We start from the raw sequence: 27,462 nt of genomic DNA on the forward strand, positions 1-27,462 counted from the left end.
AATAAAAGTATATAACCCAATATATAACACATTTAAATCATTTTTGGTTTGTCATAGCATCTTTAAAATCTAAATATTATAGTATGTTTAACTGGTATAATAAATGCCTCAGTATAAGATATGTTAACTGGTTGGTTTATGATTTTTCCAGTAGTTACCTAGGCTGATTTAAATTTAATCATGGCTTTCCATTTCCTACCTTCTACCTGCCACCACAGTCTCCAATAAGTAGCAATTTTCTTTTTGTTTTTGGGTCTTCATGCTCTATTGCCTCTTTTCTCCTAGTTGAAGAAAACGGCCAAAAGATCAGCACATGGAGAGAGTAACATGAAGTGCTCAGACAATCCAAGTATACAACGATCTCCACCAAATGAGAATTTGTTGTAATATCATGTTGTAAATAGTTTCTTAACCCAGACATACAATCTGTGCTTTAAAAGGGTAAAGATTATTTCTTCAAATAGAACATAAACAGATGGCATGATAAAAAATAGATTCTATGCTTACTGATTTTAATGAACAACGATTAAGCGTTACAGTATTTATTTCCTTAATATCTTTGAAATAAACACATCACCAATTTCCTATTTATCTTTCTCCCCCATAATACCAGGTACATGGAACTTACTAAACAAATTACAATGAATGAGTGACACAATACATGGTTTCAGGGGTGTATACTCTGGTCAAACAATAACTTTTTAATTGTCAGTCACAAAGTGAAATGTACATTCACATAGATGTTAAATATTCATCAAATTTGTATTACTGCTATGTGACACCATTTTATGGTCTGTGGGAAAAATGTAATTCCTGAGATCATTATTGGCTTTTATAAATCATTTTCAAATCATCTTTCCTAAAGAGACTTGGGAGTGTGAATTGGGGTTAGTGGGTTCAATTTTAGACCAACATTCCATATCTGATAAATGAGTAAACAGGCTCTATATTTTATAAAAGGTAGAAAAACAACCATGATGTGAAGAAATTTTTTCCAAAGTATACCATATAGGAAAAAATGTAGACCTAGCACAAAAGAAGTCTTTTCTGAATGACTCTCAATCCGATAAGGAATGCATATTTTCCAGTTAATCAGTCCTTGACATACAGCAGTCCAGCTGTTGTTTTGCCTTTATTTAAAATATCCTTTGCTAAAAAAATTGTGTTCATCTTTTAAAAACATTGCTTAAAATTATATTCAATTCCTTTCTACAAACCAACATATTCTTTACCTTCACAAAGCAAATACATTGTACACAGAAAATGAGTTGTCAACAGCTTTACATACTGTTCTGCCATTTGTCTTCTACAACCACAACATAAGTCATACAAAGCAATTCTGACTTTTTATGGAATCAGGTAGAGTTTACACTTAGAGATAGAGTATGAGACAAAGTCTAAACTTAGTAGAGCTAGCAAAACTTTATTGATTTCATAATTCATATTGGATGGTTTTCAAAGCAATCCTATAAGAGCCTAACTGAAATATGAAACAGCAAAAGCTGTGAGCAATCTTTCTTTCTTGAGTTCATTAAGGCCTTAGAATCATTTATATCTGTGGTATATACCTTTTGATTCTCTTCAGCATTTTGATGGACTTGCTCATGAAAGCACTAGAACAAATTAATTGAAAGAAAACCACTCTGAAACTACTTGAACTTTTGATCCTACCATAGAGATTTAGAAACTCATATAACCTAGCTTGTATTTTTCTCATTCTTGGTGCCTAAATGACTATAGAATGCATGTTTCTTCCCTTGCGATGATTTTCTAATATGCATGAAACATGAAAAAGTGGGTATTTACTGAAGTTCTTGTATAGGAGGCTTTTCAGACTAGAACTGAAACATTATGAAGCATTATTAACAACAAACAATGGCTTCTTTCACAGATCTGAAAGTAATAATCAGTTTTCTTGACCTACAGTTGAAAACAAAATGATCTTTGAACTAAACAGGATTAGCTTTAAATCCTTTTGGAGATGTTTTTATTTATTAAATGTCTTCATTAACAACACCAGCTTTCATTTCCTATTACTCCAATTCAATTTCTCCTGCATACAAAGTAATGAGCAGAATGGCTGTGAATCCAGTTAACATTCCAGCATTCTGAATCATGAAGAAGGTGAAATCGGTTTTTCTTCCAGTTACCTTTTCTCTCAGCATATCGTTCATCTCTGGAAACTGGAAAGAAGATGTATTGTTAGATAACTGTTGCCATCTTGTGGGAAAACATAAAATAGCCATTTGTAGATTTCTGTGGGGATGGGGGAGTGGTCACTTATTTCAGATGTTTAAATGCTTTAGTAGAGCTAGCATAATATCGTGTTCCCCCAAAATAAGACCTACCCGGAAAATAAGCCATAGCATGATTTTTCAGGAGGACATCCCCTGAACGTAAGCCCTAATGCGTCTTTTGGAGCAAAACTTAATTAATGTAAGAGCCGGTCTTATTTTCGGGGAAACACGGTAGGAATATCTAGTCCTATTCGACATCAACAATAATAAAAGGGCTAAAATAGTATTCCCCAAGTGAGTTAATCAGTGAGAAGGGATTTACCTCATTTTATGCACGCCCCCCCGCCCCACCCCTTCTGCTTCATCCACACCATTCTTTCAGGACCTCAAATGCATCCAGCCTCTTTTGTTCCTCAAATCTTCACACCCACCAAAACTTCTATCTGAATTTTTCTGCTTCCAATTTTGCAATGAGTTAAATCCTTCAGGTTTCTGCTTAAAGCATCCTTTTCTTAAAAGGCTTCCTTTAGCCCCTTCTAACTTTAACATTAGATTCCCCTTTCATCACCTCTCATCATATATATTGCTTTTCCTTGTATTTCACAGATTTTTTTTTTCTATTTGTAATTACTTAGTTATGTGTGTGCTTTTGTTTGTTGAATTTCAGGTTCCCCTCTGTGCAGGTGGAAAGCCCCAGGAATGTGGGGACTGTGCCTCTTTTGCTCATTGCAGTGTCCCCAGTGTATTACCAATTTCCAGGCCTGGTGCAGAAATATTAACCCATAGTAGCTGAATAAATCATTTCTTTTAGAAATCACTATACATTTAATTCATGTTCTCTTCCATTTGTTTCCTTTTGCTTGCTCTACCCCTTCACAACATTATAAGGTTTTTAAATAAATTATGCACTGTTTTAGGATTGAAGACTATAACAATCTCATTACAGTGAAAGCAATTAAAACCCCAAGTTTTGTACTTAAAATCTACCCTCTCTCAGCAGGTGACTTCTACTGAAAAGGCTCCGTGAGGAGATCTGTAAATGCCCCTTTAAAAAACATATGCCAGAATGCTTGCTATGTATGCAGTGGTGCACTGTACCAGCATCCAAGAGGTCTCCAGAATCCACAGTAAATCACATACCTAACTTAAGAAAATTGCTATGAGAATAAATGGGTGAAAGTTGTGAAACCATTCTGAAAAGAGCTAAACTGCTATAAGTATGTACAGCATCATTTATTAGTATTATTTCTGTAAACTGAACATGCTAATAGATTCTGTTCTTATGTCAGAGAAAGGAGAAGTGGTGACTTAGCATAAAGAGAGTATGAGACATTAATTCTGTGAAGAAAAATATAAATGCAATGATGGTTCTAAGAGATGAAATCCTTGCTCGTATAAGGGTCTGCACAGAACAACGAATAGAGCTAGAGAGTTATCATGTGGAATTAAGAATGCTGGTGAAGGAGATTAAATTATTAATTTATGTCTGTAACACATATTCAGTTCCAAACGCAAAGGAAATATTCCTTGATTTGCATACACGTAGCACACCTTCTCTTTCTAAAAAGATGTCCATGATTCGTTAGAAAATGCACAGGACCACTGACATCCTCTCGTTTACACACACACACAGCATGGACATAAACATAGATACAAATATATACTGATACAAATAAATATTGTTCAATTTTAATTTGCTAGTTTTAGTTTAACCAAAACAAAAAACTCCCACTGTTTAGAACTTTGAAATAACAAAATGTTGTTTACTCTAGCAAATTATTCCTCTTCCGACGTGACATCCTCACAAAAGAAAAGGAAAATGTCCTAAGGAACATTCTATAGTAGAATACAAGATTTATCCACCACAAGGCAAAAGTCTTGGAAAAATATCTCTAGTACAGCAAAACTAAATTATCTCCTCTACTGCCAATAAGATCATAGATTAAAGAATCAATGAGACTCCCTTTCAAATTACTATTAGCACAAACTACTACTCAAAAAGAGTTATCTGTTAAACCTGGAATGTCTTAAATTACAACAGAAACGACTTCCTTTTGCTTTTAGTCAAATCATAACCCAGATGTTTATTTCTAAATTTTAATCTAAAATAAGATAAAATTTAAAATTTCTTACCATATCTGCCAGAGAAATATAGAGGAACATGCCTCCAGCAAGTGCAAATATAATATTTGGAGCAAAATTGTTGCCCACCAAAATGCCAAAAGCTAGCCCAACATAGCAGGAACATGCAGACAGGAAATTGAATAACAAGGCTTGTCGAGTGCTCATTCCTGCATTGAGTAGGATCACAAAGTCCCCTAGAGGAAGAAGAAAATATCAAATGAAGAGTTTTTTCAACGTGGGGATGAGATAAAAGATAATCATCAATGTCCAACAAGGGCTTCTTCATTTTGATGCATCGGCAGGATTTTTAAGAGTGTGTCACCTGAAATGTCTCACTCCATTGAAACCAAGAAGTAACCAACTTTTCAATAGGAGCTGAGCCCCTCACCTAGCTCATGAGGAAACTCCTCGCACAGGATTGCTATTGAAGTGCTCAGTCCCTGGAGAAGTGACAAGGTGCAGGAAGCCCCAATCGCCAGGCCATCGATGAAATTGTGGAGGGCGTCACTGAGTGTTATCATCCAGGCAATTGTCCCGATTTCTGACAGTTTGGGCCCCTTCAAACAGGTACATGAACTTGGCTCCTTTTTTCCATCCTGTAAGACAGCAGAAAATCAATCAACAAAATAACCAACATTTCTTGAAAGTCTAAAAAATACAGAGAAGGAGGAGATATGTTATGTCTTGAGGGAGACAAATGGTTCCAACAAAAAGTATTTCGTATTGGATAGGAACCCCATTCATATGTAACAGAGAAAACACTTATGGTAGGGAGAAAGGAGATTAATATATTGACAGGCCTTGAGCAAGCCAATTAAAAGACAGTTTATTTACTTTCCCCTTAAAACATTCCTTTTGCTTTGTACAGATCCTTACTACTGCCTTCCTGAAACGTAACAGATATTAAGTTAAGAATTTGATTTATTCACATACTTTAAAATAAAAAGTTCTTCAAAGACAAAATTTAAAGTCTATTCCATGTTACAATTTAAATGGGAAATCCACATTTAAAGCATGATGACATCATAGAACATTTATTCTAGTCCCTCCTATGCTGTTATGTGACTGTGAACAAGTTACCTGGGCCTCAGTTTCTTCAGCTGTAACATGAAGAGAAGGTACTAAATGATTCATTTATTTTTCCATAACTTATTAAGTTTCCATGGTGTTCCAGGTACTATGCTGGCCATTTAGGTTGTAACAACATGGCACCTACCAGCTCTAACTTCAATGATTCTCTTAACAAATTTCATGCAGTGTGATTGGAACAGGCTTGTCTTTACACTAACACTTCTTTCCATTTTGAAACAATAATAAAAATAGAAAATCCTACAGTGGATCCTTTGTAAGAACTTAAATTTACAAAATTGTGAAACATCAAATGACAACTGCCCACTAAAGCATTTTCCAGATACTGTAGAAAAAGATAATAAAATGCAAGCTCATTTTTAAAGGAAGAATTTGCAATTAACTGGAGAACATTGTATTCCTAACTCTCCTCCCCTCAACTCTACCTCAGCAGCTAATCAAGACAGTTATTGAATATCTGCACATTTTAAATCAACATGCTAGATGCCATGGGAAAGGCATGGAAGTGGAAAATATAGCTTCTGGCTTCAAGAAGTGTATTTACCTTGGAGAAACAAGATGTAAACTATATGACTAACTTTTTTAAAATGTGCATTCTATATCTGGCTGAGAGATACTTCCTTCAGAGCAAACATTTGAGAGATTCTGCATTTACTTCAATATTGCTTCATTACTCAAAATATTTTGGGGACTGTTCTTTCAGAATTAACCTTAGATCTTGCAATACAGCTTTCACTGTTTCATTAGTGACCAATCTTCATCTGTGGGGGATGATTTTTGTTTGTAGATGCAGCCAAAGTCATTTGGAGCCAATAAATTCTTAAATCAATATGAAAAGAGGAAGGACTGTTAGTAGTACTAAAATAGTAGTAACAGTAGCAGTAGTCGTCATGATAGCAGTAGAAACAGTCATAGCAAAGGCATATTAGCATTATTATGTGCCGGGCACTGTTCTAAACACTTAGATATTTCATTCCTTTAGAACAATTCTATGAGTTGTTAACTACTACTATTATCATCATTTTAGAGTTGAGGAAACTAAGCACAGAAAGGTTAGTGAACTTACTCAGGGATACAAAGAAAGTAAGTGGGCTTTTTTTTTTAGTAATTATTTTGCTACTCCAGACTGATGGGGGGGGGGCGGGGAGGCACTTCATGGTTGTAATAGAATCTGGAGGCCATTCACAAGGAGAATGCCCATTCCTCTCAAAAAACTCTTTTAAACACTTGAAGCAATGTTGGAATACGTGTTTAATATCATTTAATTTTAAAAGGCAAATCTCATCAGCATGAAAAGAATTCCATCTGGTCTTACAATGTGGTCTTTTTACTTTATAGTGTTAAAAGATAAACTGAGGCAAATTGAAACTTTTAAGAGTTTCTTTGAGCAAAAATCAATCCAAATACAGCCATGTCAAACAGGAAGTGATTCAGGGCACTCCTCTGACAGGCGCTCAGGGAGAGACTTTTATAGAGAACAGGTGAAAGGAAAGCACAGAAATTATTGATTGGCTGTAGTTTAAAGCCTAGTTGGCTGTTTGTAACTGATTGCCATTAAGATTTGATTTTGTACCCTTGAGGCACTTACAGGCTTAGACTTGGCTTTGCTTACATTAACTACCATGGCATTAGAGCCACCTCAGTCTAATGGCTTCCTTGTTTAATTAATTTAACCAGATATTTCTTAAATGCACAACACAATAAACAATCATGATTTAGCTCATGTCAAATGGATTGTTTGGTAAGAAATACCCCAGAGCAGGAATCAATTACTGCCAACAAAGAAACAAAGGCAGTCACGAGAAAAACCATAGAGACAGAGACCTCGGCCTTACAAAAACTTACTGCCAAGATACACTTAATAATACCAGTTGTTTTTGTCTTCTAGTTTGGTTTACCTAAACATGTATTTATAATTTCTTTATTTACTTGTGATGGTTTAGAGAAAAGATTACAAGACCAAGTCTTGACTACTTGATATTACATACTATATACAAACTCTGTATACAAACTCCTTTAATTTTGAAAAAGAAATTAAATTAATATATCAGGCATGAGAATCTTACCTCTAAGTACAGATATTATTGACTCTATTTATTATGCTTCCTTTTAGCTCTATAAGCTCAGGTCTCAGCTGGCACTGTTGGGTAGGTTAACAATTATACATTTTTAATAGCTTTGGAACAAGCAAAAGTAGGCAAACATTCACAAAGGGTTCTTTTTTATTTCACCTAGAACTAAGTTACTGAGCAGAGAGAACACTAAAGTCACATTCCTCTAGTTAAGTTGGTGAGTATTCTTCTTTCTCCTTTTCTTTTTTATTTTTATTTGCTATTGTTGTTGTTTGCTTATTTGCTTCTTTCTCTAACTTGTATACTAAATGTGAGGATATTTTTAACCTCAGCCATGATGAGGCAACTAAGTCTAATGAAAAGACCATAGCTCTGAAATTCAGACCTACATTTTAGCTTGGCTCCAACGAGAATTACTGTCACCATCAGCAAAGCTCTTAACACCTCTTACCTTAGTTATTAACGTAAATGAAAGTCAAAGTAAAGTGCAGAACAATCAGAATGGGGAGAGAAAGAATATCATGGGCCAAAGTTATAAGAGCAAAAGAAAGACTAGTAGAAAACCAACTTAAGTATGGAGGAAAGAAGCCAAAGGTAAAAGAAACAAAGGTGCTAAGAAATCAAAATGAGGAAAGCAAGTGGACTCATTGCAGAATAGTTTAAGTTTACACATAGAGGAGGAAGATCAGAAAGAGGAGGAGGGCTTGAGAGGAAGGGGAAGAGGAGGAGGAAAGGAGAAAGAGTGGTAGGAGGAGGAGGAGGAAGAAAAATAGAAGGAGGAGGAAGACAAAAACAATGAAGAAAAGGAGAATAAAAAGGAGACAGTAAAGAAGAATGAGAGCGAGAGCAGGAAGGGGAGAAGGAGGAAGATGAAGAAGCAAGAAAAAGGACTTGGCTATCCTTCAGTGTGCTGTGGATCATATAACTATGGCTTACACCTGCAATGAAATAGTATGCAGAGTAGTAGAGATAATAAATATCTATATATTTCCACATATAAAGATGTCCAAAACATAGTGTTGAGGTTTGAAAAAAAATAGCATGTCTAATGGGCACCGTTTTGTAAAAATAATTATTATTATAACTTCATGATGGTCTAAGTGCCAATATATTTGAAATGATACATACAAAAATGCTAAGCATGGTTCTCTCTGGGAGATAGTACTGTGGAGAACCCTTGTTCATTTGCGTTTTTTATCTTTTATAGGTGTTCTGGATTTTTTTGCACTTATTTTACAGAGGGTGCCAAAAAATACATACGCATTTTTAAAAAGGAAAAAACTGTATTAAAATTATAATACTCAATATATACCAATAACAAAAGATGAATATAAGTCATGAGCATACATTTTTTGGCACCTCAGTATATTATTCTAATACTCAGAAAACAAAACATTAAAGCCATGGGGTTAGAACCAGCAAGAGGAAAAAGTGAACTTGTGATGACTCATCAGCAAACAAGGTAAAGCTGGAGAAGCAGGCTGCCTGAAGGTTTGGTCTGACTTGAAAAGACGGTATATAGTCTCACTAAAATGAAACTTTTTTTGTGTGGGGTTTATGGCTTCAAAGATCAGCATGAGCACAGCATGAGCACAGTCATTCCGTAATGGGGGAGGCAAGATGAGCCATGATTAATGAAAAATTTTTATGGTTTGTTGTCTATACGTTTTGTTGGTAAGAAAGTAAAAGGAAAAAAAACCATTGCAAATAAAAATTAAATTTTAAATTCCATGCTGAAATCATTTTGCAGGGTAAGAACTCTGAAAACAAAAAAACCAAGTCAAAAAGGAAAATAGCAACACACCAAAAATACACAATGACGATGGCAAAAGGAAGTATAAATGCCAACAAACACCTGAAAATTATATGCAAAAACAACCATAAAAATCTATCCTTGTAAAAGATAAATTAATATGCATAAATACTAATAATAAAATAGCATTTTAAGAGGCTGCAAATAAGGAGGTGAGATTAAGGAAAGGAACACTGAATGAAAGCTAGCTTAATGATTAAAGGATATGTATGTACTCTGATATCAAATAGGTATGAATTTCATTATTGGCTCTGTTACTTAATAGCTCTGTGTGCTTCAGAAAGTTACTTGGGTCCTAGCTAATGCAATAAGACAAGAAAAAGAAATAAAAGGTATATACACATTGGAAAGGAAGAAATATAACTGTCTTTGTTAGCAGATGACATGACTATCTATGTAGAAAATCCAAACAAATTGACAAAAAAAGATCCTGGAACTAATAAGTAATTATAGCAAGGTTGTAGGGCACAGGTTAATACACAAAAGTCAATTGCTTTCCTGTATACCAGCAATGAACAAGTAGAATTTGAAAGTACCATTTATATTAGCTCCCTGCAAAGACAAAATACTTAGGTATAAATCTAACAAAATATGTATATGATCTATATGAGAAAAAGCACTAAACTATGATGAAAGAAATAAAAGAATAACTAAATGCATGCAGAGATATTCCATTCTTATGGATTGAAAGGCTCCATAGTATCAACATGTCAGTTCTTCCCAATTTGATCTATAGGTTCAATGCAATCCCTATCAAAATCTCAGCAAATTATTTTATGGTTCTAAAATATAAATGGAAAGGCAAAAGACCTAGAATAGCCAACACAACATTGAAGTTGAGGAACAAAGTTGCAGGACTGACATTACTTGACTTCACAAATTACTACATAGCTATAGTAATCAAGACAGTGTGGTACTGGTGAACAAATAGACAAATAGATCAATGTAACAGAATAGAGAGCCTAGAAATAGATTCATATAAATATAGTCAACTCATCTTTGACAAAGAATCAAAGACAATACAATGGAGAAAAGATAGTCTTTTCAACAAAAGGTGCTGGAAGAAGTGGACATCTACACACACACATACACACACACACATACACACAGATCCACATAGATATATACACATACACACAGAATCTAGACTCAGACCTGACACCCTTCACAAAAATTAACTCAAAATGGATCATAGACCCAAATGAAAATGAAAAACTATAAACTCTTAGAAGATAACACAGGAGAAAATTTAGATGACCTTGGGAATGGCTATGACTTTTTAGATACAACACCAAAGGCATGATCCATGAAAAAAAATTATTGATTACTTGGACTTCATTAAAATTAAAAACTGTTTTGTAAATGACAATGTCAACAGAATGAGATGACAAGCCACAGACTGGGAGAAAATATTTGCAAAAGGCACATCTGATAAAGAACTATTAAACAAAATATACAGAGAACTCATGAAACAAGAAAACAACCTGATTAAAAAATGGGCCAAAGATATTAAGACACCTTACCAAAGAAGATACACAGAAGGCAAATAAGCATATGAAAGATGCCACACATCATATGTCATCAGAGACATGCAAATTAAGACAATGAGATACCACTGCCTATCTAACAGAATGGCCAAAGTCGGGAACAATGACAATATTAAATACTAATGAGGATGTGGAGCAACAGAAACTCTGATTCATTGCTGGTTGGAATGCAAAAGGGTACATCAACTTTGGAAGACAGACTGGCAGTTTCTTACAAACTGAACATATTCCTACCACATGATCTAGCATTCATGCTCCTTGGTATATACCCAAATAAGTTGAAAACTTATGTCCACACAAAAACCTACACACAGATGTTTACAGCAGCTTTATTCCTAATTGCCTAAGCTTAGTGGTTTATAAACATCTCATTTAATCATAATATAACAGTTCTATGAAGTTGGTAGTATTAAGGAATCTGACTTCAGATTCCTTAATACTACCAACTTTGTAGAATTGTTATTATGAAGAAAATAATTGCTCTTTTTTGAAGAACTTTATTTTTTTAAAGAGCAATTTTAGGTTCACAGCAAAATTGATCAATACAGAGATTTCCCACATACCCCCTGCCCACACACAACCAAGATATCCTTCAGTAGGTAAACGAATAAATAAGTTGTGGTATATCCAGACAATGGAATATTATTAATCACCCCCATCAAAAAAAAAAAAAAAGTTGTCAAGCCATGAAAAGACATGGAAGAATCTTAAATGCATGTTACTAAGTGAAAAAGTCAATCTGAAAAAGCTACATACTGCGTGTTTCCAACTATATGACATTATGGAAAAAGCAAAACTATGGAGAAAATAAAAAGATTGGTGGCTGTCAGGGGTTGGGGGAGGGAAAAGGATGAGTTGGTGGAGCATAGAGAAGTGAAAATACTCTACGTGATACTACAATGATGTATAAATGTCATCACAAATTCGTCCAAACCCACAGAACATACAACACCAACAGTGACCTGTAAACTACGGCCTTTGCATGATGTTGCTGTGTCACTGTGGGTTTATCAACTGTAACAAGTGTACTGAGCTGGTGGGGAATATTGATAATGGGGGAGGCTATACATGTGTGAGTTCAGTGGGTATATGGGAAATCGCTGTGCTTTCTTCTCAATTTTGCTGTGAACCAAAAACTGCTCTGAAAAAATAAAGGTACTTGGAATCTGACTTCAGGTTCCTCAACACTACCAACTCCATAGAATTGTTATGATGATTAAATGAGATGCTTATAAACTGCTAAGTGTTCCATGAATGATAATTACTATATCACAGAGATCATTTTATCTAACAAAGTACAAATGGACACAGCATTATTACAAGGAAGAAAAACAAAACTGCCTACGAGAAAAGTGTGCAAGACAAAAGATTTCTCATGTACAATCCTTGAATATACTTGAGAGCATATGGATCAAGATTATTGGAGAAAAAAGGGGAGAATATTAAATCAAAAAAAAAAAAAAAGCTTTAGAAAAGTGGGAGGTGCAAAGATTTGTTAAAAAGAAAAAAAGGGAAACGTCTAACAAGAATGTTTGAGTTTGGGCAAAAATATACTCTTGAAAAAAGCACTAAACTTTCAACTACTGAAGTGTAAGGTGTATGAAAGAGTCAAGGGATTTATTAGCCAGAAAGTAAAACTCACTGTGAAAAGCATCTGAGTTAATAAGGTTACATGAATCAGATAGCTCACTGGGTATACGTAGGAGGGAAGGAATTTTAAAGATGTGAAGTAATATCTTGATAACTCAGCACTTTACAGTTTATAAAGCACTTCTATATGTTAATGTCTTCATTTTCTTTTGACCTTTACAACATCTTCACAAGTAAAACAGAACAGATACCGGTATCCTAATTTTAGAGATGAGGAAAATGACAATCCAAGAATATAAATGACTTGCTCAAAGTCACAGAAAAGGTGTTGGGATTAGGCTACTTAATTATTTACTGAACACCTAATTTATAGCAGGCAGGAACTGCGCTAAGAACTGAGGACAGAAATATAAATAAAACACTATCTTATTGGAATTCATAGTCCAGAAAGGAACATCCAGGATTCAAACTTCATGCCTGTGAGAAATAGCTTCCATCTGCCCTTCCAGCACGAGTCTCCACCCTCTCACCCTGCTCTCTGTCTTGAGTCTGTCCTGAATGGGCCACCGCTACAGGCTCCTGGTCCTCTGGTTTGCGTTTGAGACTGACCACTAGGAAGCCCTAGAGGGAGATCAGGGGGAGAAAGGAGGCAGAGTCAGGGTATTTATTCTTCTCATACCCCTTCGTGTGGTCAGGCTATCCATGACCTTCAAATGAAGGCCACAGCTCTTCTCAGGACAATTATCTTTCCAGGTTCTAGTAACTTCCACCACTTAGATCCAGGGGTGGTCACAACATTGCCATCACTGGTGCCTGGTTCACACACAACCCCTGTGGTTCTCTTCCACCTGACACACACCTTATAAACCTTCCTGAAATTCTTCTAATTTGAGTGTCCCATCTGTTTCCCAGTGGGATGCTAACTGATATAATCATGGGTGCCAGAAACGGCCATAAGAAACAGACCCTCAAAATCACACTTAATTCGCTTTTTCATATATTCAAAGTGTGGGGAAACTGGTTACCCATAGGTGGGCTGCATTTTTCAGTGAAGCGTAGATACGAAAGGGTTCTGCAGGGTCTGGGCTGCATTGCAAACGTTCCTGTCACTTGGTTATGACCCAGAAGACCCAGTGGAGCACCTCTTAGTACTCCCTTCCCAACAGTCATGGTCAAGGGAGAACGGCAACAACCCCAGACAAGACCAGCAAGGACTCAGATCCTGCAGGAACGGAGATCTGGGTCACCCCAAATGGAAAAGCCAGTCAGTGAGGGACACACAGAATGTACACTAGAAGGAGGCAGCTGGAATGACCACCGTGGGCCTTACGACCAGCTGTAGAAGTGAGGAGCAGCTATAATTTATATTTATGTTTCTTCCTCTCATCTTTCCTCCCTTTCTCCCTTCCCCAGCACTCAGTGTGAAGAATCCTGGTGGCGGTTAACATTTTAGTTTCAGGCTGCAATATTACTATACTGATGTCACACAGGGATAATATGGAGCTGATGGGAATTTGTGCATTTCCCTGTCTTGGGAACATGCATTTTTCACCCAGACGAACATCAAAAGTGGAGGCTGACAGAAAACAAAAGGGTGGAATGTGCCAGATATCTTTCATTTCCCCATCCATATCCACTTTCCACCCTTCTCTTCCCAGTTTTCTGTTCCATGAAACCTGTATGAACTCCATCAAAGGGTTCCCATGCTCCTGACTTCTGGTTGGTTCCAAATAAAGTGCTCCAACATAAAATTGGAGAGAAAGAGGAGACCAGGGTATGTATCCCCCAGGCTCCCTTCTTGAGAGGTAATTTAGGCTGGCTATGTCCCCAATTAAAGACCACTGTTCCCCTCACAGTAACTTTCTGTATGAGACTAGCTCCATCCAGGTTCTAGTAACTTCTTCCTTCCCTTTTCTCTTTGGACATAAGATTGTTCACAGCGCCACTATTCCAAGCCCCAGTTTTACTGCACTCTCCCCTGTGGTTCACCTACACATTGGTCAGAGTTTTGTAAATTGTCCCTTTTGTACGTATTATGTATCCTTATTGGAATGTGCCATCACTTTCTGGAAAGGACATGACTGATTCAATAAGAGTTAATGGCATTATATAAATATAAAATTTCGATGGGCTTTGCTTTTATGGCTATATTTCCTGGTGATTTCAACGTACTTTATAGCTCATGGTTCCTCTGGCTTTCCTCTAGCCCTGAAAAGTCATTCTCAGCTCACTATAACCAAAATGAAACTTTATATGAGAAAGACGAGATTAACTTTATCTCTAAGGCATATGACCAAACATAATTCAGATGCCCTTAGTCTCTAGTATTTGGTTTCAGGAAAATCTCATAACTATTTCCAAACTTCTTTTTGCTAATGAAAATAACCATTAACAGGAAAATAACAATTTCCAGAAACCTTGAAAATTGTTTCTTTTCCCTCCATCCTTTTTGTGGAATCTGAATAAAGTTGTTTTGGCCTTTAGGAATTGAAATAATTGTCTTTCATTTTCATTTCAGTTTGGGACCATATAATTTTACTGTCTTGAAAAAAATAATTTAGGAGAAACCTGAGGAGGTTTGAAGAAATATGGTACTATTTTGCCAATGGAATTTAAAGTATATACTAATTATTTAGTTATCCCAATGGACTACTTACACCACTCTAAAAGGTTGCATACCGTCCTACCGTTACCACAGATGAGTGGAGCATTAATGCTCTGGTACCTTCGGGCAGTAGGGAATCATTTCTTATGAAAAGCCTGTATAATGTACTCCCCAGCCCACATAACTCTCATTATTACAGAGAAGTCTTAAAGAGAGTCAGGAAGCCCCAGGTAATTGGTTAAGTTTTAATGTAAGTTGTAGAAATTTTTTGCTAGACTCCTGGAGCAGTGTTCCCCAAATACACAAATATCTACACTGCTCAGTGTCTAATCTTCTTCCAGAACAATTCAGCTGAGGAACCGGGTAGGGTAGGGTGTGGTAGAAGAACCTACCTTGTGCAGCAGCTGCCTGCTGTGTACTTACCATTTGACATGAATTATGTCAAAAGAACTGAAACATACCCAATGTACTACAAAATGATTGATTAACCATCCCTGCAGGAGATGAGGGAGTGCTCTCTGATTGGCAGAGAAGATCTAGAAGGGCAAGAAGCATAGGAAACGCGGTAAGAGGCAAGGAACGATACACGGATGCCAAGAGGGATGAGAGAAAGTACTAACCACAGTCACAGTGACAAAACAGGCAATTAGGACCATGGCAGGGGTGCTAAGAAATAGGCAACCTGCCAGTCGAGAAGAAAGTGGGCACCAGAGAGTTAGAAATAAAAAAGCTGTTCTCTGTGTGTGGGCAACCAGCACCCTGGTCTATATGTAATAGTTCAGAAAAACAGAGGCTTCTCTACTTCGTATGTCGAAAGTGAGGGGTGGGGTCTACACAGGGGATAAAGGTTGCCTCTTAAAGATATCACTGTGACACTTGAGGATTTGATGACCAGTTTAACACGTTGCGTACGGATCACGAGAAGCTTCATTTTTTTCTGAGCCATGCGCTAAGGACGGATAACGTGAATTCTCGTTTTTACTGTTGACTCTTTTTATTTTGCATATTTTATTGAATTATTTGTAGAATAATTATTTATAGAATAATTTATGGAATAATTTATTTGTAGAATCTATTATTTATAGAAAAATAATAAATGACATAGAAGCATTTACGCTTTAAAGAGAAGAGTGCATTTTAAAGTAGTTTCTTTTGAAAACCTGCTGGAACAGAGGGGTATGAGGGATTTAAACCCCGCCGTACGCAACGTGTTCAGAAGTTCTATAGTAGGGAATTGAGCGCAAGAGACACAGGACATACTCACTGAGCACAGAACAGTAATAATAATATTAGGAGTACAAGTCGTTTGACCTTTGCAACAACCCTATGTGGTTATTATACCCATTTTACAGATGAGGGGACTAAGGTAGAAAAAGGTTTAAGTAACGTGCCCAAACTCATACCTCTAGAAAGGGGCAGAAACAGGATTTGAATCCTTAGGGCAAACAAGCTACGCCTGTGATCTCTACGCAATGTGGGATTTTTAGTTCCTGTTCACTCCTCTTCACCCAGTACCTAGCACTGCAGGCACTCTGCATATTTGTTGTCTGAATAAGCGAAAGTGTAATAGTAAAAGTACATTTTTCTCTCATGACAGGTTCATAAATCATTGTCACATGAAGTGTCTATTGCAATCTTTTCAAAAAGCATATGGACATATGGACATGTACACACAATGTGGGAAGGGTGTGCATAGGAAAGTGTTCATTAATCAATTCCAAATTGGTTTGTCTACGTTAAAAACACTCTGACAGTGCAGAATTGTTTTTGTTGTTCTTTCTTTGCTTTCTGGACAATTCTTTGTGACTGAAAGTTGTGGAGCCAGATCAAAACCTCCTGGAGGACAAGGATTTTTTCTGTTTCAGCCCAGAGCTTAACATGAGTAGGCATTCAATACATGTTTTTTAAAATAATGATACTAAGTGATGAGGGCATAAGCTTGTTTTCCTGAACTGAATGGAGAAGTGGAATGCCAAAGGTACGTTCTAGTCAACTGAGCTCGGAGTGCCTCCACCTCCATCCCAGTGACCACTACAGGGCCGAAGATTCCTATCAGCAGCCACCTTGCATCTAACTCTATGAGACTCACACATTTTCGAAACATTGTTGGGGGAGGGGGATAAAATTAAGAATAGTAGCAACAAAGGTGCTAACACTGTTGAGTGCTTACTGTTTCAAAGTATTCCCCTAAGTGCCATGAAATGAGTACTTCTAACATCTGAATTATACAAGGTCTGACAAGTTCGAGAACTTGTTGTAATGATGTTGCTAACCTTTTTTGACATCAGAGGGATTTTTCATTATGAATTTGTACCAACTGGACAAACAGTTAACCAAGTTCACTATTTGGAAGTACTGAAAAGGCTGCGTGAAAAAGTTAGACGACCTGAACTTTTCATCAACAATTCATGGCTCTTGCATCACGACAATGCACCAGCTCACATGGCACTGTCTGAGGGAGCTTTTAGCCAGTAAACAAATAACTGTATTGAAACACCCTCCCTACTCACCTGATCTGGCCCCCAGTGACTTCTTTCTTTATCTGAAGATAAAGGAAATATTGAAAGGAAGACATTTTGATGACATCAATGGTATACAACAACAGCTCTGATGGCCATTCTAGAAAAAGAGTTCCAAAATTGTTTTGAAGGGTGGACTAGGTGCTGGAATCAGTACATAGTTTCCCAAGGGGAGTACTTCAAAGGTGACCATAGTGATATTCAGCAATGAGGTATGTAGCACTTTTTCTAGGATGAGTTCACGAACTTAGTTGTCCGACCTCGTAAATGAAGTCATGAGGGTACTAGAAGTAAGGACTTGACCAAAACCACACAGCTAGAAATGGAAGTGCCAGGATTTGCACACAGACAATTTGACTCCTAAGCCCACACAATAATAAAAGGCAGAGAGACTGCTCAAAAGAACTGAGTTTTTTAGATAAGAAAGTCTGAATTCAGGAGTTTATTTCTATAACAATGGATTATTTATTTCTCTTGCCAGCCTCCATTCTGGACGGCACCAGTGATTGCAATACCTCTGTTCTGAGTAGAATATATGTTCTGAGGTTTGCCAATACTTCAGACACATTTAATTAATACCTTTAATTATTGAGGGGTAAAAACACCATCTTTGGGGTTTCAAATCTACTCCATATAATCTGTTGTTTACTGACCGGCACGGATGGAAAAATACAGTTGTTTTCTTGACTGCCCACCCCTTTCTGAATTTGTTACATGTAATAAAATGTAATTTTAGAGCCAGAGGCTTGAGACTATCAATGTTATTTAAGTGTTACAACACCGTAACACTTACTTTGAAGAAAGCATTCTACCCAGAATCTTCTCCAATGACATTTTCTGTCAGCATCTATTGTGTCCTATCTACTCTGACTTTCTCTCTATTCCTAAAACCCACCAAACTCATTCTCAACCCAGAGACTTTGCTGGCTCTTTCCTCAGCCATGACCTTCTTTTACCTGATCTTCGCGTGGATGGCTGCTTCTTACAGTTCTCACTTTAGCTTAAATGTGTCCCTGAAACACACAAACTAAAGCAGCCACCCAGGTATCCTCCATCACTACATTTTAATTCCCTGCACTGCATTTATAACCCTATGATATTAGACTTGTGTCCCACTGGAATGAAAAAAAGTGCCAGAGAGCAGGCACACCTTCTGTCTAATTTGCCACAATATCTCCAGGGTATCGGACAGAGACTGGCACAGGGCAGGTGATCACAGGATACATGACAAGTCCATGAATGATGGAATGGATAACTGAAGACCACCCTCTTGCCCTTTAATATAGGTTCACTGATGGGACCTATAGACCAGGATGTGGTCACATTTCAGAATGTGAAATGTTACCACAAAAGAAAGCCCAATTGAAGACTGCCATTATTATTTTACTATACAAATTGCATGACTGAAATTTTGATAAAAGTCACAAAAACTACAAAGAATCCAAATATAATGTGGACTATTTCTGCAAAAGTGATGCCTTCCCAGTAAAGGATTTTTTGTGATTTTACTCTGCAAATGTAAAGCAACCTCAAGATTTGGGTGTTTGTTTTGTGGCCTAGAAAACAATTAATGCTGATCTCTCACTTCCATTTTTCCAATATGTACCTCATAACCTAGTAATAAAAGTAGATGAACTAGAAAGCATCAGACCAGACACCTGGTTTACTGAATCTTCAAAGGTAATCTTTATTGATGCTTTTCAGCTATTGATTTTTTTTTTACTTTATTCTGCCTCCTTTGAGTTGCTATAAAGGTTTAATAAAGTCATATTCATTAAACAACTTGATATTCCTTAGTAGAAAATTAAATAAAATAAAGTTTGTTCTTTTTTTACTTTTAATTCTCTTGACTCCTGATAACAGAAATAAAAGGCAATAACATCCCAACGACTCTAAAAATTGGACTCACACATTGGGATCTCTCCTTCCTGATAAGAATTCAAAACTTACAACATATCTGAATAAACCGGGTCACTGACTAACATGAGAGCAAAGTTAAAGACAGGAGAAAGTCACCACTTAATTAAAATAAATGAGATGCCATTAACTTAATTAGATTAAGATCCTCAGAAAGAAACTGAAATATTTTATCTAAAAAGCAGGTGTATAGTACAATCAAATTTCACCACCCAATCAATTAGCTGACTCTAACCTGATGGTACATTTATCATGGGTGAGCACTTAATTTGGTCTTCAAATACCTTCAATTACTTTTTTATTTACTAAGGTTATCAGTGAAGCATTAGTAGTTATAGAAGTGATATTTGTGATCTGGACATTTGCCTCAGATGTAAAACAAAATGGATATAAATACAGAGACAGATGAATATCTATAGGCAAGTGTGTGTGTGTATGAGAGAGAGAGAGAGAGAGAGAGAGAGAGAGAGAGAGAGAGAGAGAGAGAATCTGCTAATACTCTGCTACATAGTATGGTAGTGTCAAACCTAAAAAGCTTTTTGGCAAGACCACACTTCAGTTACAAGATGCTTTAGCTTTGTGATCTTTCTAATTTAGAATCCTTATTTTGAAATACATAGAATAAATAAAACATGGAATAATAGAATATAGTATAAATTCTACATTCCCACTTGCTCCTCCCTGGGACACAGATTTCATTTATTACAACGAAACACCTCATGCTTTGGCCAATTTTCTATCATGCAATACACTGAGTAAAAATTACTTACCACGTCTTGATCCAGTATTCCCAAACTGCAAGATGTAGCATGTAAAGAATATAGCATCATATAAACATTTTCAAATGAGCAAATGGTAGAAGTCAAAGAAAAGAAAAAGACCTATTTTGGCAAGTCCAATATTTATGACATGGTCATCCTTTATAATGCAACCTTAAAAAAACAAAAAACTGAAAAACCTGATGTTAAAGACACATCAACAGTAGAATATGTATTTAAATTTTTCCATTGCTTATGCTGGTTAGCAACTGGACTTTCTACACAATAGAATTAAGCAACTTTTTCTGATGCCTAGAATAACTTACTTGAACCTCTTAAATTTTTTCCTCATTTATCAAAGAAAACTGTGTTGGCATTCATTCTCAATTTTTTAAAATCAATCAGCATGCAGGACAGAGCAACACAGCAATTTTTCATTATAGTAATAGTGGTAAAATTAACTTGACTTCAAGCTTAATTGAGTAAAACCGTACTAATTCTTCTAAATAAAGAAAAGTCCTGCTTGATTAGTGAAAGCCATTTGGTATAGAATATGTTTAGATAAATACACTTGTATTGCTTTTCAGAACTCAGACTAACAAAGGACTCCTGCAGCAAGCACAGAGTGTGGCAGAGGTCCTTAGGAAAACCTGCTGCATTGCATTGATAAGATTAATGTTGCATATCAGTTACAAAATAGCAAGCTGGTGTTTCCTTAGATAACTTTAAAATTTTAGGTGCACCTTGCCTACAAATTGCTTCAAAATCAAATTTTATAGCTGCTGCCAAGATACTCTCCAGGCCAGACTATAAGCAAAATATAACAAATTATAATTTATCAACTATGACAGATTTAGTAGAGTCAAAATTAACAAGGTTTCACTATGCAGGCAATCCTCAACTCAGTACAAGCTGTATTCCAAAAGTTCATTTGTTAGACATCAGAACTGATTAGAGCAATTAGGAACTTAGTGTCATGTATATAGAAGGAATATGGGCTTGGGACTCAAGACCCCAAAAGGGGATCTCACTATAGCTTTGCCATTAATTATCTATGTAAACTTGAGTGAGTTACTTAACAGTCATAATGTACTCATCTGTAAATAGATTTAATACCTATATCACAGGGCTGTTGTAGGAATTAAACGTAATAATAGCTATAAGACACCTACTACAGTTCTCTCTACACTTACCCCTGGGCATTTATTTTCTTTTTTCAAGTCTCTCTCAACATCAGAGAGCTTTAGCTAGGACGCCGTAGAGGTATTTCAGTGGGTTCATGAATCCCTTTAAATTCTGTGTAACAACTGGCGGGTTACATCTGTTACAAACACTAATGCACTTCATCAGCTTCCTAAGGGGAATGATGACGAACCACTGTGCTACAGGGACACCTCCCTAAATTTTTCAAAATTAGAAATGGCCAAATGCTTATAAATCATCGTTGGAAGTATCCTCTACACCTAGGTTACCGTTTCACCCAGTCTTATTTACCCGCAATCCTTCCAGGTGGGTATGAGCACCGATTTCTCAGGAGAGCATCTGTGCCTTTACTTGCATCGCCTCCCACCCCAGCGTGTGCCTCATCCTTCTCAGACCAGTAATCTGTGTATCCCTCTTCACACTGTGCTATTTTTACATCTCTATAAGCACCTTTAAAAAATACCAAGTCAAAAAAAAAAAAAAAAAAAAAATACCAAGTCCATGGTAGATGCTTGCCAAGTAGATCAGAATTTTTTCTCACCAAAAAATGTATTTATATTTGGATTTCACTAAAAGAAAAGTCATTTCAGTTGATGACAAGCATGCAAATCAGGAAGCCACTTAGCTTTGTTGAAAAAATAAATAAAAAACTTTGAGTGGACCGACCTAAGTTTAAATAAGTCCTAGGCTCTCTGAAACTCACTTTTCTCATCTGTGAAATGAAAATAATCCCACCACCAATCAAGGTTGTATATGAACAATATTTGTAAAGTTCTGAGTATATTCCCTGCACTCCATCACACCCCTGACTACTACCATCATTAACATTGCTGTCAGTTATTCAGGAATAACAGGTAATAGAAATCAGACATGCTTATTAATGATTCCTGTACCTGACACTGAGAATGGTTCAGACACCAGAGAAAACAAAATACGTGCAGAGATGGCTCCAGGAGGCAGAGTATAAAATGCTGTTGCTGGAACTTTGTACACAGGAGCAGGCTATTTTCCTATGTAACCGCCTGGCTCCCTGCACCCTCCGAAGGTTGTACACAGGCCATTCTCCCTGTCTGCCACAGTGTGGACTCTGCCCAGACGGGCCACCACTCTCTGTGCCTCACGTCTGGTGCCCAAGTTCGTGGGCTCCAGGCTGCAAAAGTCAACATTTCCACCCCTAAAAGTAAGGACACAGGCTCGGGGCTGAGAATTCTGCCTTTCTACTCAGCAATCTGTTATCATCTCTAATCCTCTTAAATACACTAAGAGAGGGCCCAATCCAAGCCTTTTCCAGTTTCCCCAACCCCACACTCCTTCATCGCCACTTCCCACCTGCCTAGGACGGAGGCCATCTGACACACACTCCTTTCTCTCCACCCACACGTTCTCCACCTTCTGTTCGATCTTAAGAGTAAAAACCCTTCTCCTTTTTAAGACCAACAGCTCCACTTGTGTTCTAATTCCCTTTCAGTTTCTTCTCTAGGAATCTGCTCCATCAGACTCCCTTACCATAACTTCCATTCTCTTTTGCATCTTTAGCCTCTCCCTCTCCACTCCCTGTCTTTCCACCCTGTCTGAAATCTCCCTCAGATCAACAAAATCCCAAATTCTGATATTTCAGTGAACTGCTATTCTCCCTATTTTTCTTCCTTTCAATGACAAACTCCATGAAATGATTCATTTTTCTAATCTTTTTCTGTATACATTAAATCTGGCCTTTCCTTACAGCCCATTGCAACATAATACATAATGCCTCCAAAATAATACGTAATTGCCTCCTATATCTGACTTCAAAAGCATTGAAAATTTACATATTTTTTACGAAAGAATTAAAAAAAACAAAAATAAAAAAACACATAAGAAGGAGTTATTCAGCACACAAGGCACCACTTCTAAACACACCTCAGACCACTCTCTCCTTGACCGTAGTTTCAGCCATCAGAGCAGATCCTCCTAATGCCCTCTTTCTTGAAAATTGTTCCAAAATCTTCTCCCATACCAGTTCTCCATCTCCTGGTAAACTCATTATTATGGAAGCTGATCTCCATATTATGGAAGCTGATCTGATTATTCTCATTCATTACCCTGTGCAGGGGCAATGCCAACAAAGACATCTTATCAAGGAGCGTCCACTACACACTGGAGGCTCACAAGGTTTCTTCTATCCACAGCTGGAGACCTGGCACTACCCCATCCTACCCCAGCCCCTGGCCATTTTCTTCTGCTTTTCCTCTCTAATGGTCCTGAAGATGTTATTGCCTACTACATAAGACTTTGTCCCCCAAAGTCTCTTCTAATGAACCTTGACACCAGAAAATTTATTCTGAAAGGAAAGCAAATCGGTATCAAAATTCAATCCAATTGCCTTCAGATCTTTTATTCAAACTTGCTATTTAGTTTTTATCCTCTGCAGGCTGCCATGAAAGCCCTGTTCTCCTTGTCTATTCTGGAAACCTTAATTAATATAACTCTTGGCTATAAATTGCTTCTGCACTGAAGTAATCCATCTATTTTTGAATCTTCAAAACGTTCCCTACCCTATCTTCATAGAAAACCCACTGCATAAAATGCTTTCTTCCTTCCAGTTCACATGTGCTTATATACCTGACATATGATCCCACAGCTTTGTGGCAAGTCTCCTCCTCTTTCATGAGCTGCTCAATATTCTGCCACGGAAATAGAGGATTTTGTAGCTCTGAGTCCAAAGAATGGTGGCCACTGTGGCTCTCACTTGATCCCCAGTGCTTCTCAGGAATATGGCGAAGTTTGATAGTACAGTAGTGTTAGTAATAAGGTTTAATATTTACTGACTACCTATGCTTATTTATTACTTCGTTTAATTAAAATTTATTGGGGTGACAATGGTTAGTAAAATTACATAGGTTTCAAGTGTACAATTCTGTAATACATCATCTATATATTGTGTGTTCACCACGCAGATTCATTACTTTTGAAAGATTTCATTTAATCCTAGTAATAATCCTGATTGGTAGACATTTCTGCCAATTTACAGATAAAGAAAATGAGTTTTAGGAGGGTAAAGTAACCTGATTAGTTGTCAGTGTCTGAATTTAAACTCAGACCAATCTGACTCAATTCTTTGCACATAGCAAAGTTGCTCTAATTTTCATGTTACTCATCAATGAACACCGAATAATACTGTAGTTCAAAAATGATAGAATTTTTGTGAGAAAATATATTTATTTATTCATTTATTTATTTATTCAATTTCACCCTGCTTTCAGACTCTCCAATTCTAAAAGTAGAAAAATTAACTGCATATAGATTATCCATATTTGTTTAGTATAGACAAAGAAAAAAATCCCAATATAATTCAAAACTGAGAAAAACAGTAAATTCTGAATATGAAGAAACTTTCTTAATTTAAGGGTACCTTTAAAAAAAAATGACAGTGAGCAACGTACTTGAACTTAGAAGTATTCTCATCAAAGTCAGAAATAAGAAAAAATGCCATTATCTCTACTTCTACTCAGTTATCCCATGAGTACGTGCCAATGTAATGAGATAAGAAAAAATAAGAGTTATAATAATTGGAAAAGAAGAAAACAAATGCACTCATTTGTTCTTTGATGTCTACATAGAAAATCCAAATAAAATACAAGAAATAGTAGAAGAGTTCAGTAATATTGCAGGTTACACAACCAATGTACTGAAATCTGTGCACTCCTACATATCAGCAATAATGAACTAGAAAATATAGTAGGGAAAAGATACCTGCAAAGCTACAAAGCAATTAGGAATAAATTCAACAGAAAAGTTCAAGGACATTTATATGGAAAATTACAAAACAAAGAAAATCAGAAATATTATAAAGATGTCAGCTATCCATCAATTGATCTCTAAGTTTAATGCAACATGAATAAAAACCCTCAAAATGATATTAATATGGAAGAACAAAGATAATTTTCAATTAAAAAAAGTGAGAAGCCTTGTCTTAAGAGTCAATGCTTACTAAAAACTATAATAATTTAGGTAGTGTGGTTTAGGGCAGGAATGTTTTTGGGATAGGGCAGGAAGAGAATAGAAAGTCCGGATACAGACATATTGATATACAGAAACTTGATATATGGCAGAGACAAAATGATCTTATAAAAGAAGCTAGGGTAACTGCTCATCTATACGGAAAAATGCAACCTAGATCTTTTTCTTATATACAAAAATAAACTCCACATGGGAAATTAACTTTCAAATTTTAAAAGAAGGGAAGAATGTCTTGTTTATTTTAGCAAAGGGAAGATTTCTTAACTTTCCGAGAGTAGAAAGCCTGAAGAAAAGTAACTGTGATATAAACTACACTAAAATCAAAAAATTTTAAATGAACTATATTATAAACTAAGTGAAAAGAGAAGTTACAGACTTCAAAATATGTTTTAACCCATTTAATAAGTAAAGATTGGTATCTAGACTATATGACAAACTCATAGAAATGACAGACTCTCTTTGACCAAACTTTAGTCAGGCTCCTCCGAACCCTCTTCTAAACTAGGGCTCAGTCTTTGGCTTCTGTGTCTATCTTCACAGAGTCCAGTTGTAGCAAGAATCCTACTAAGTCAGTTTAGTAAGAATCCGCCCTATCCTTGATATCTGATCATCCTGGCCTGCCTTCAGCAATAATCCTGTTAAGTTGATTAAGCAAGAGTCCCCCCTACCCTTGATGCCTCCTCTTAGTAATTTTCTATCACTGACCTCCTCACTCTGCTTGTTAGCTGTAAATCCTCAACTGTCATTGCCATATTCTGAGTTGAGTCCAATCTCTGTCGTCTATAGTCAAACCATAGTGTTTTAGTCTTGACTAAAGTCTTCCTTACCATTTTAATGAGTGTCAGAATAATTTTTCTTTACTACAGATCAATTAAAAAGAAGACAAACAGCTCAGCTAAAAATATGTGAAACAGATGAACGGGAAACAACAGAAGGCTTATGACCAGTAAGCATATAAAGAGATGCTCAAGGCCACTAGTAATCACAAATATACTAAGATCACAAAAGACACTATTTCAAATACATTAAATTCATAATAAATGTTTGCAAGTCTAGAGCTCCCAAGTATTGCTAAAGATGTCGGGGGGAAATGTGACTTCTCTGCTGCTGTTGATGAGAGTGTGAACAAGCATAATAGGTGGAGATCAATTGGCTGTTATTCGGTAAAATCACAGATGTGCCGACCCTGCCACTCATTTCTTACAAATCTAGCTCTATAGCCCAACCTTTCTCACAGAGGTTCTGCAAGACAATTAAGTCTTAATGCCTTAATTAAAGTATACATTATAAATAATAAATTAATTTTTCTTCTGCACATGTAGAATATACTATGTATTATGTACCGTACTTAAGAGATAAAATAGTCACTTAAATTGTTTTCTGTGGGGCTTGCTTGTCTCACAAAATTCCAGTTGAGAAAAAGATCAATGATTCTGAATTTGAAACTACCTAAATGCCACCCAAGGGCATTTACAAATGTGAGGGTAATGGGAGCTATTTTTTGGTTGTCACTAATGACTGGAAGGCTGCTACTGACAAATAGTACCCTGGGAGCCAGAAATGCTTAATATCCTACAGTGCACAGGAAACTTGCACACAAAGAATTGTTCTGCCCAAAATGCCATTAGTGTCCACTTCAGCCCTAGACAAACTCTCATACACAGGCACAATGAGACATGGATAAGAATTACATTGCAGCATTGAGCTAGAAAGCAAAGAGCTGGGAAGAAAAAAAAAAGTTATCATTTTCAGAAGAAATGGATAATCAAGTAGTAGTAAGATTACCCAGTTAAAACGAATGAAATAGAAATACTACTACTAAAATACAGGCCAAAAATAGCAAGTTGCACAATGAAATGTACAACTTAGTATCTTTTTTACTCAGTTTCAAAATGTAAAATAATGCAATATATTGTTTATGGATATATACATATATATAATAAATATATAAAAATATATAAAAACATGAACAGATATAAGATTAAATGT

General features: G+C 36.4%; 1 protein-coding gene across 1 annotated transcript in view; it reads right to left on the bottom strand.

Annotated features, from left to right (window-relative positions):
- Positions 1-491: 491 nt before the first annotated feature.
- Positions 492-27,462, bottom strand: part of SLC39A8 (solute carrier family 39 member 8) — a 68,623-nt gene continuing 41,652 nt past the window's right edge. Inside the window, exons 7-9 of the mRNA XM_019738930.3 lie at positions 4,750-4,957; positions 4,371-4,555; positions 492-2,183 (exon numbers count right to left, since the gene is read on the bottom strand). Coding sequence (XP_019594489.3) covers positions 2,034-2,183; positions 4,371-4,555; positions 4,750-4,957 — 543 coding nt within the window. The 3' untranslated portion in view covers positions 492-2,033. The remainder of the gene's footprint in view (positions 2,184-4,370; positions 4,556-4,749; positions 4,958-27,462) is intronic.

Source organism: Rhinolophus sinicus, chromosome 1 (assembly GCF_057876585.1).
Source record: "Rhinolophus sinicus isolate RSI-liver-muscle chromosome 1, RSI-T2T, whole genome shotgun sequence".
Lineage (NCBI taxonomy): Eukaryota > Metazoa > Chordata > Mammalia > Chiroptera > Rhinolophidae > Rhinolophus > Rhinolophus sinicus.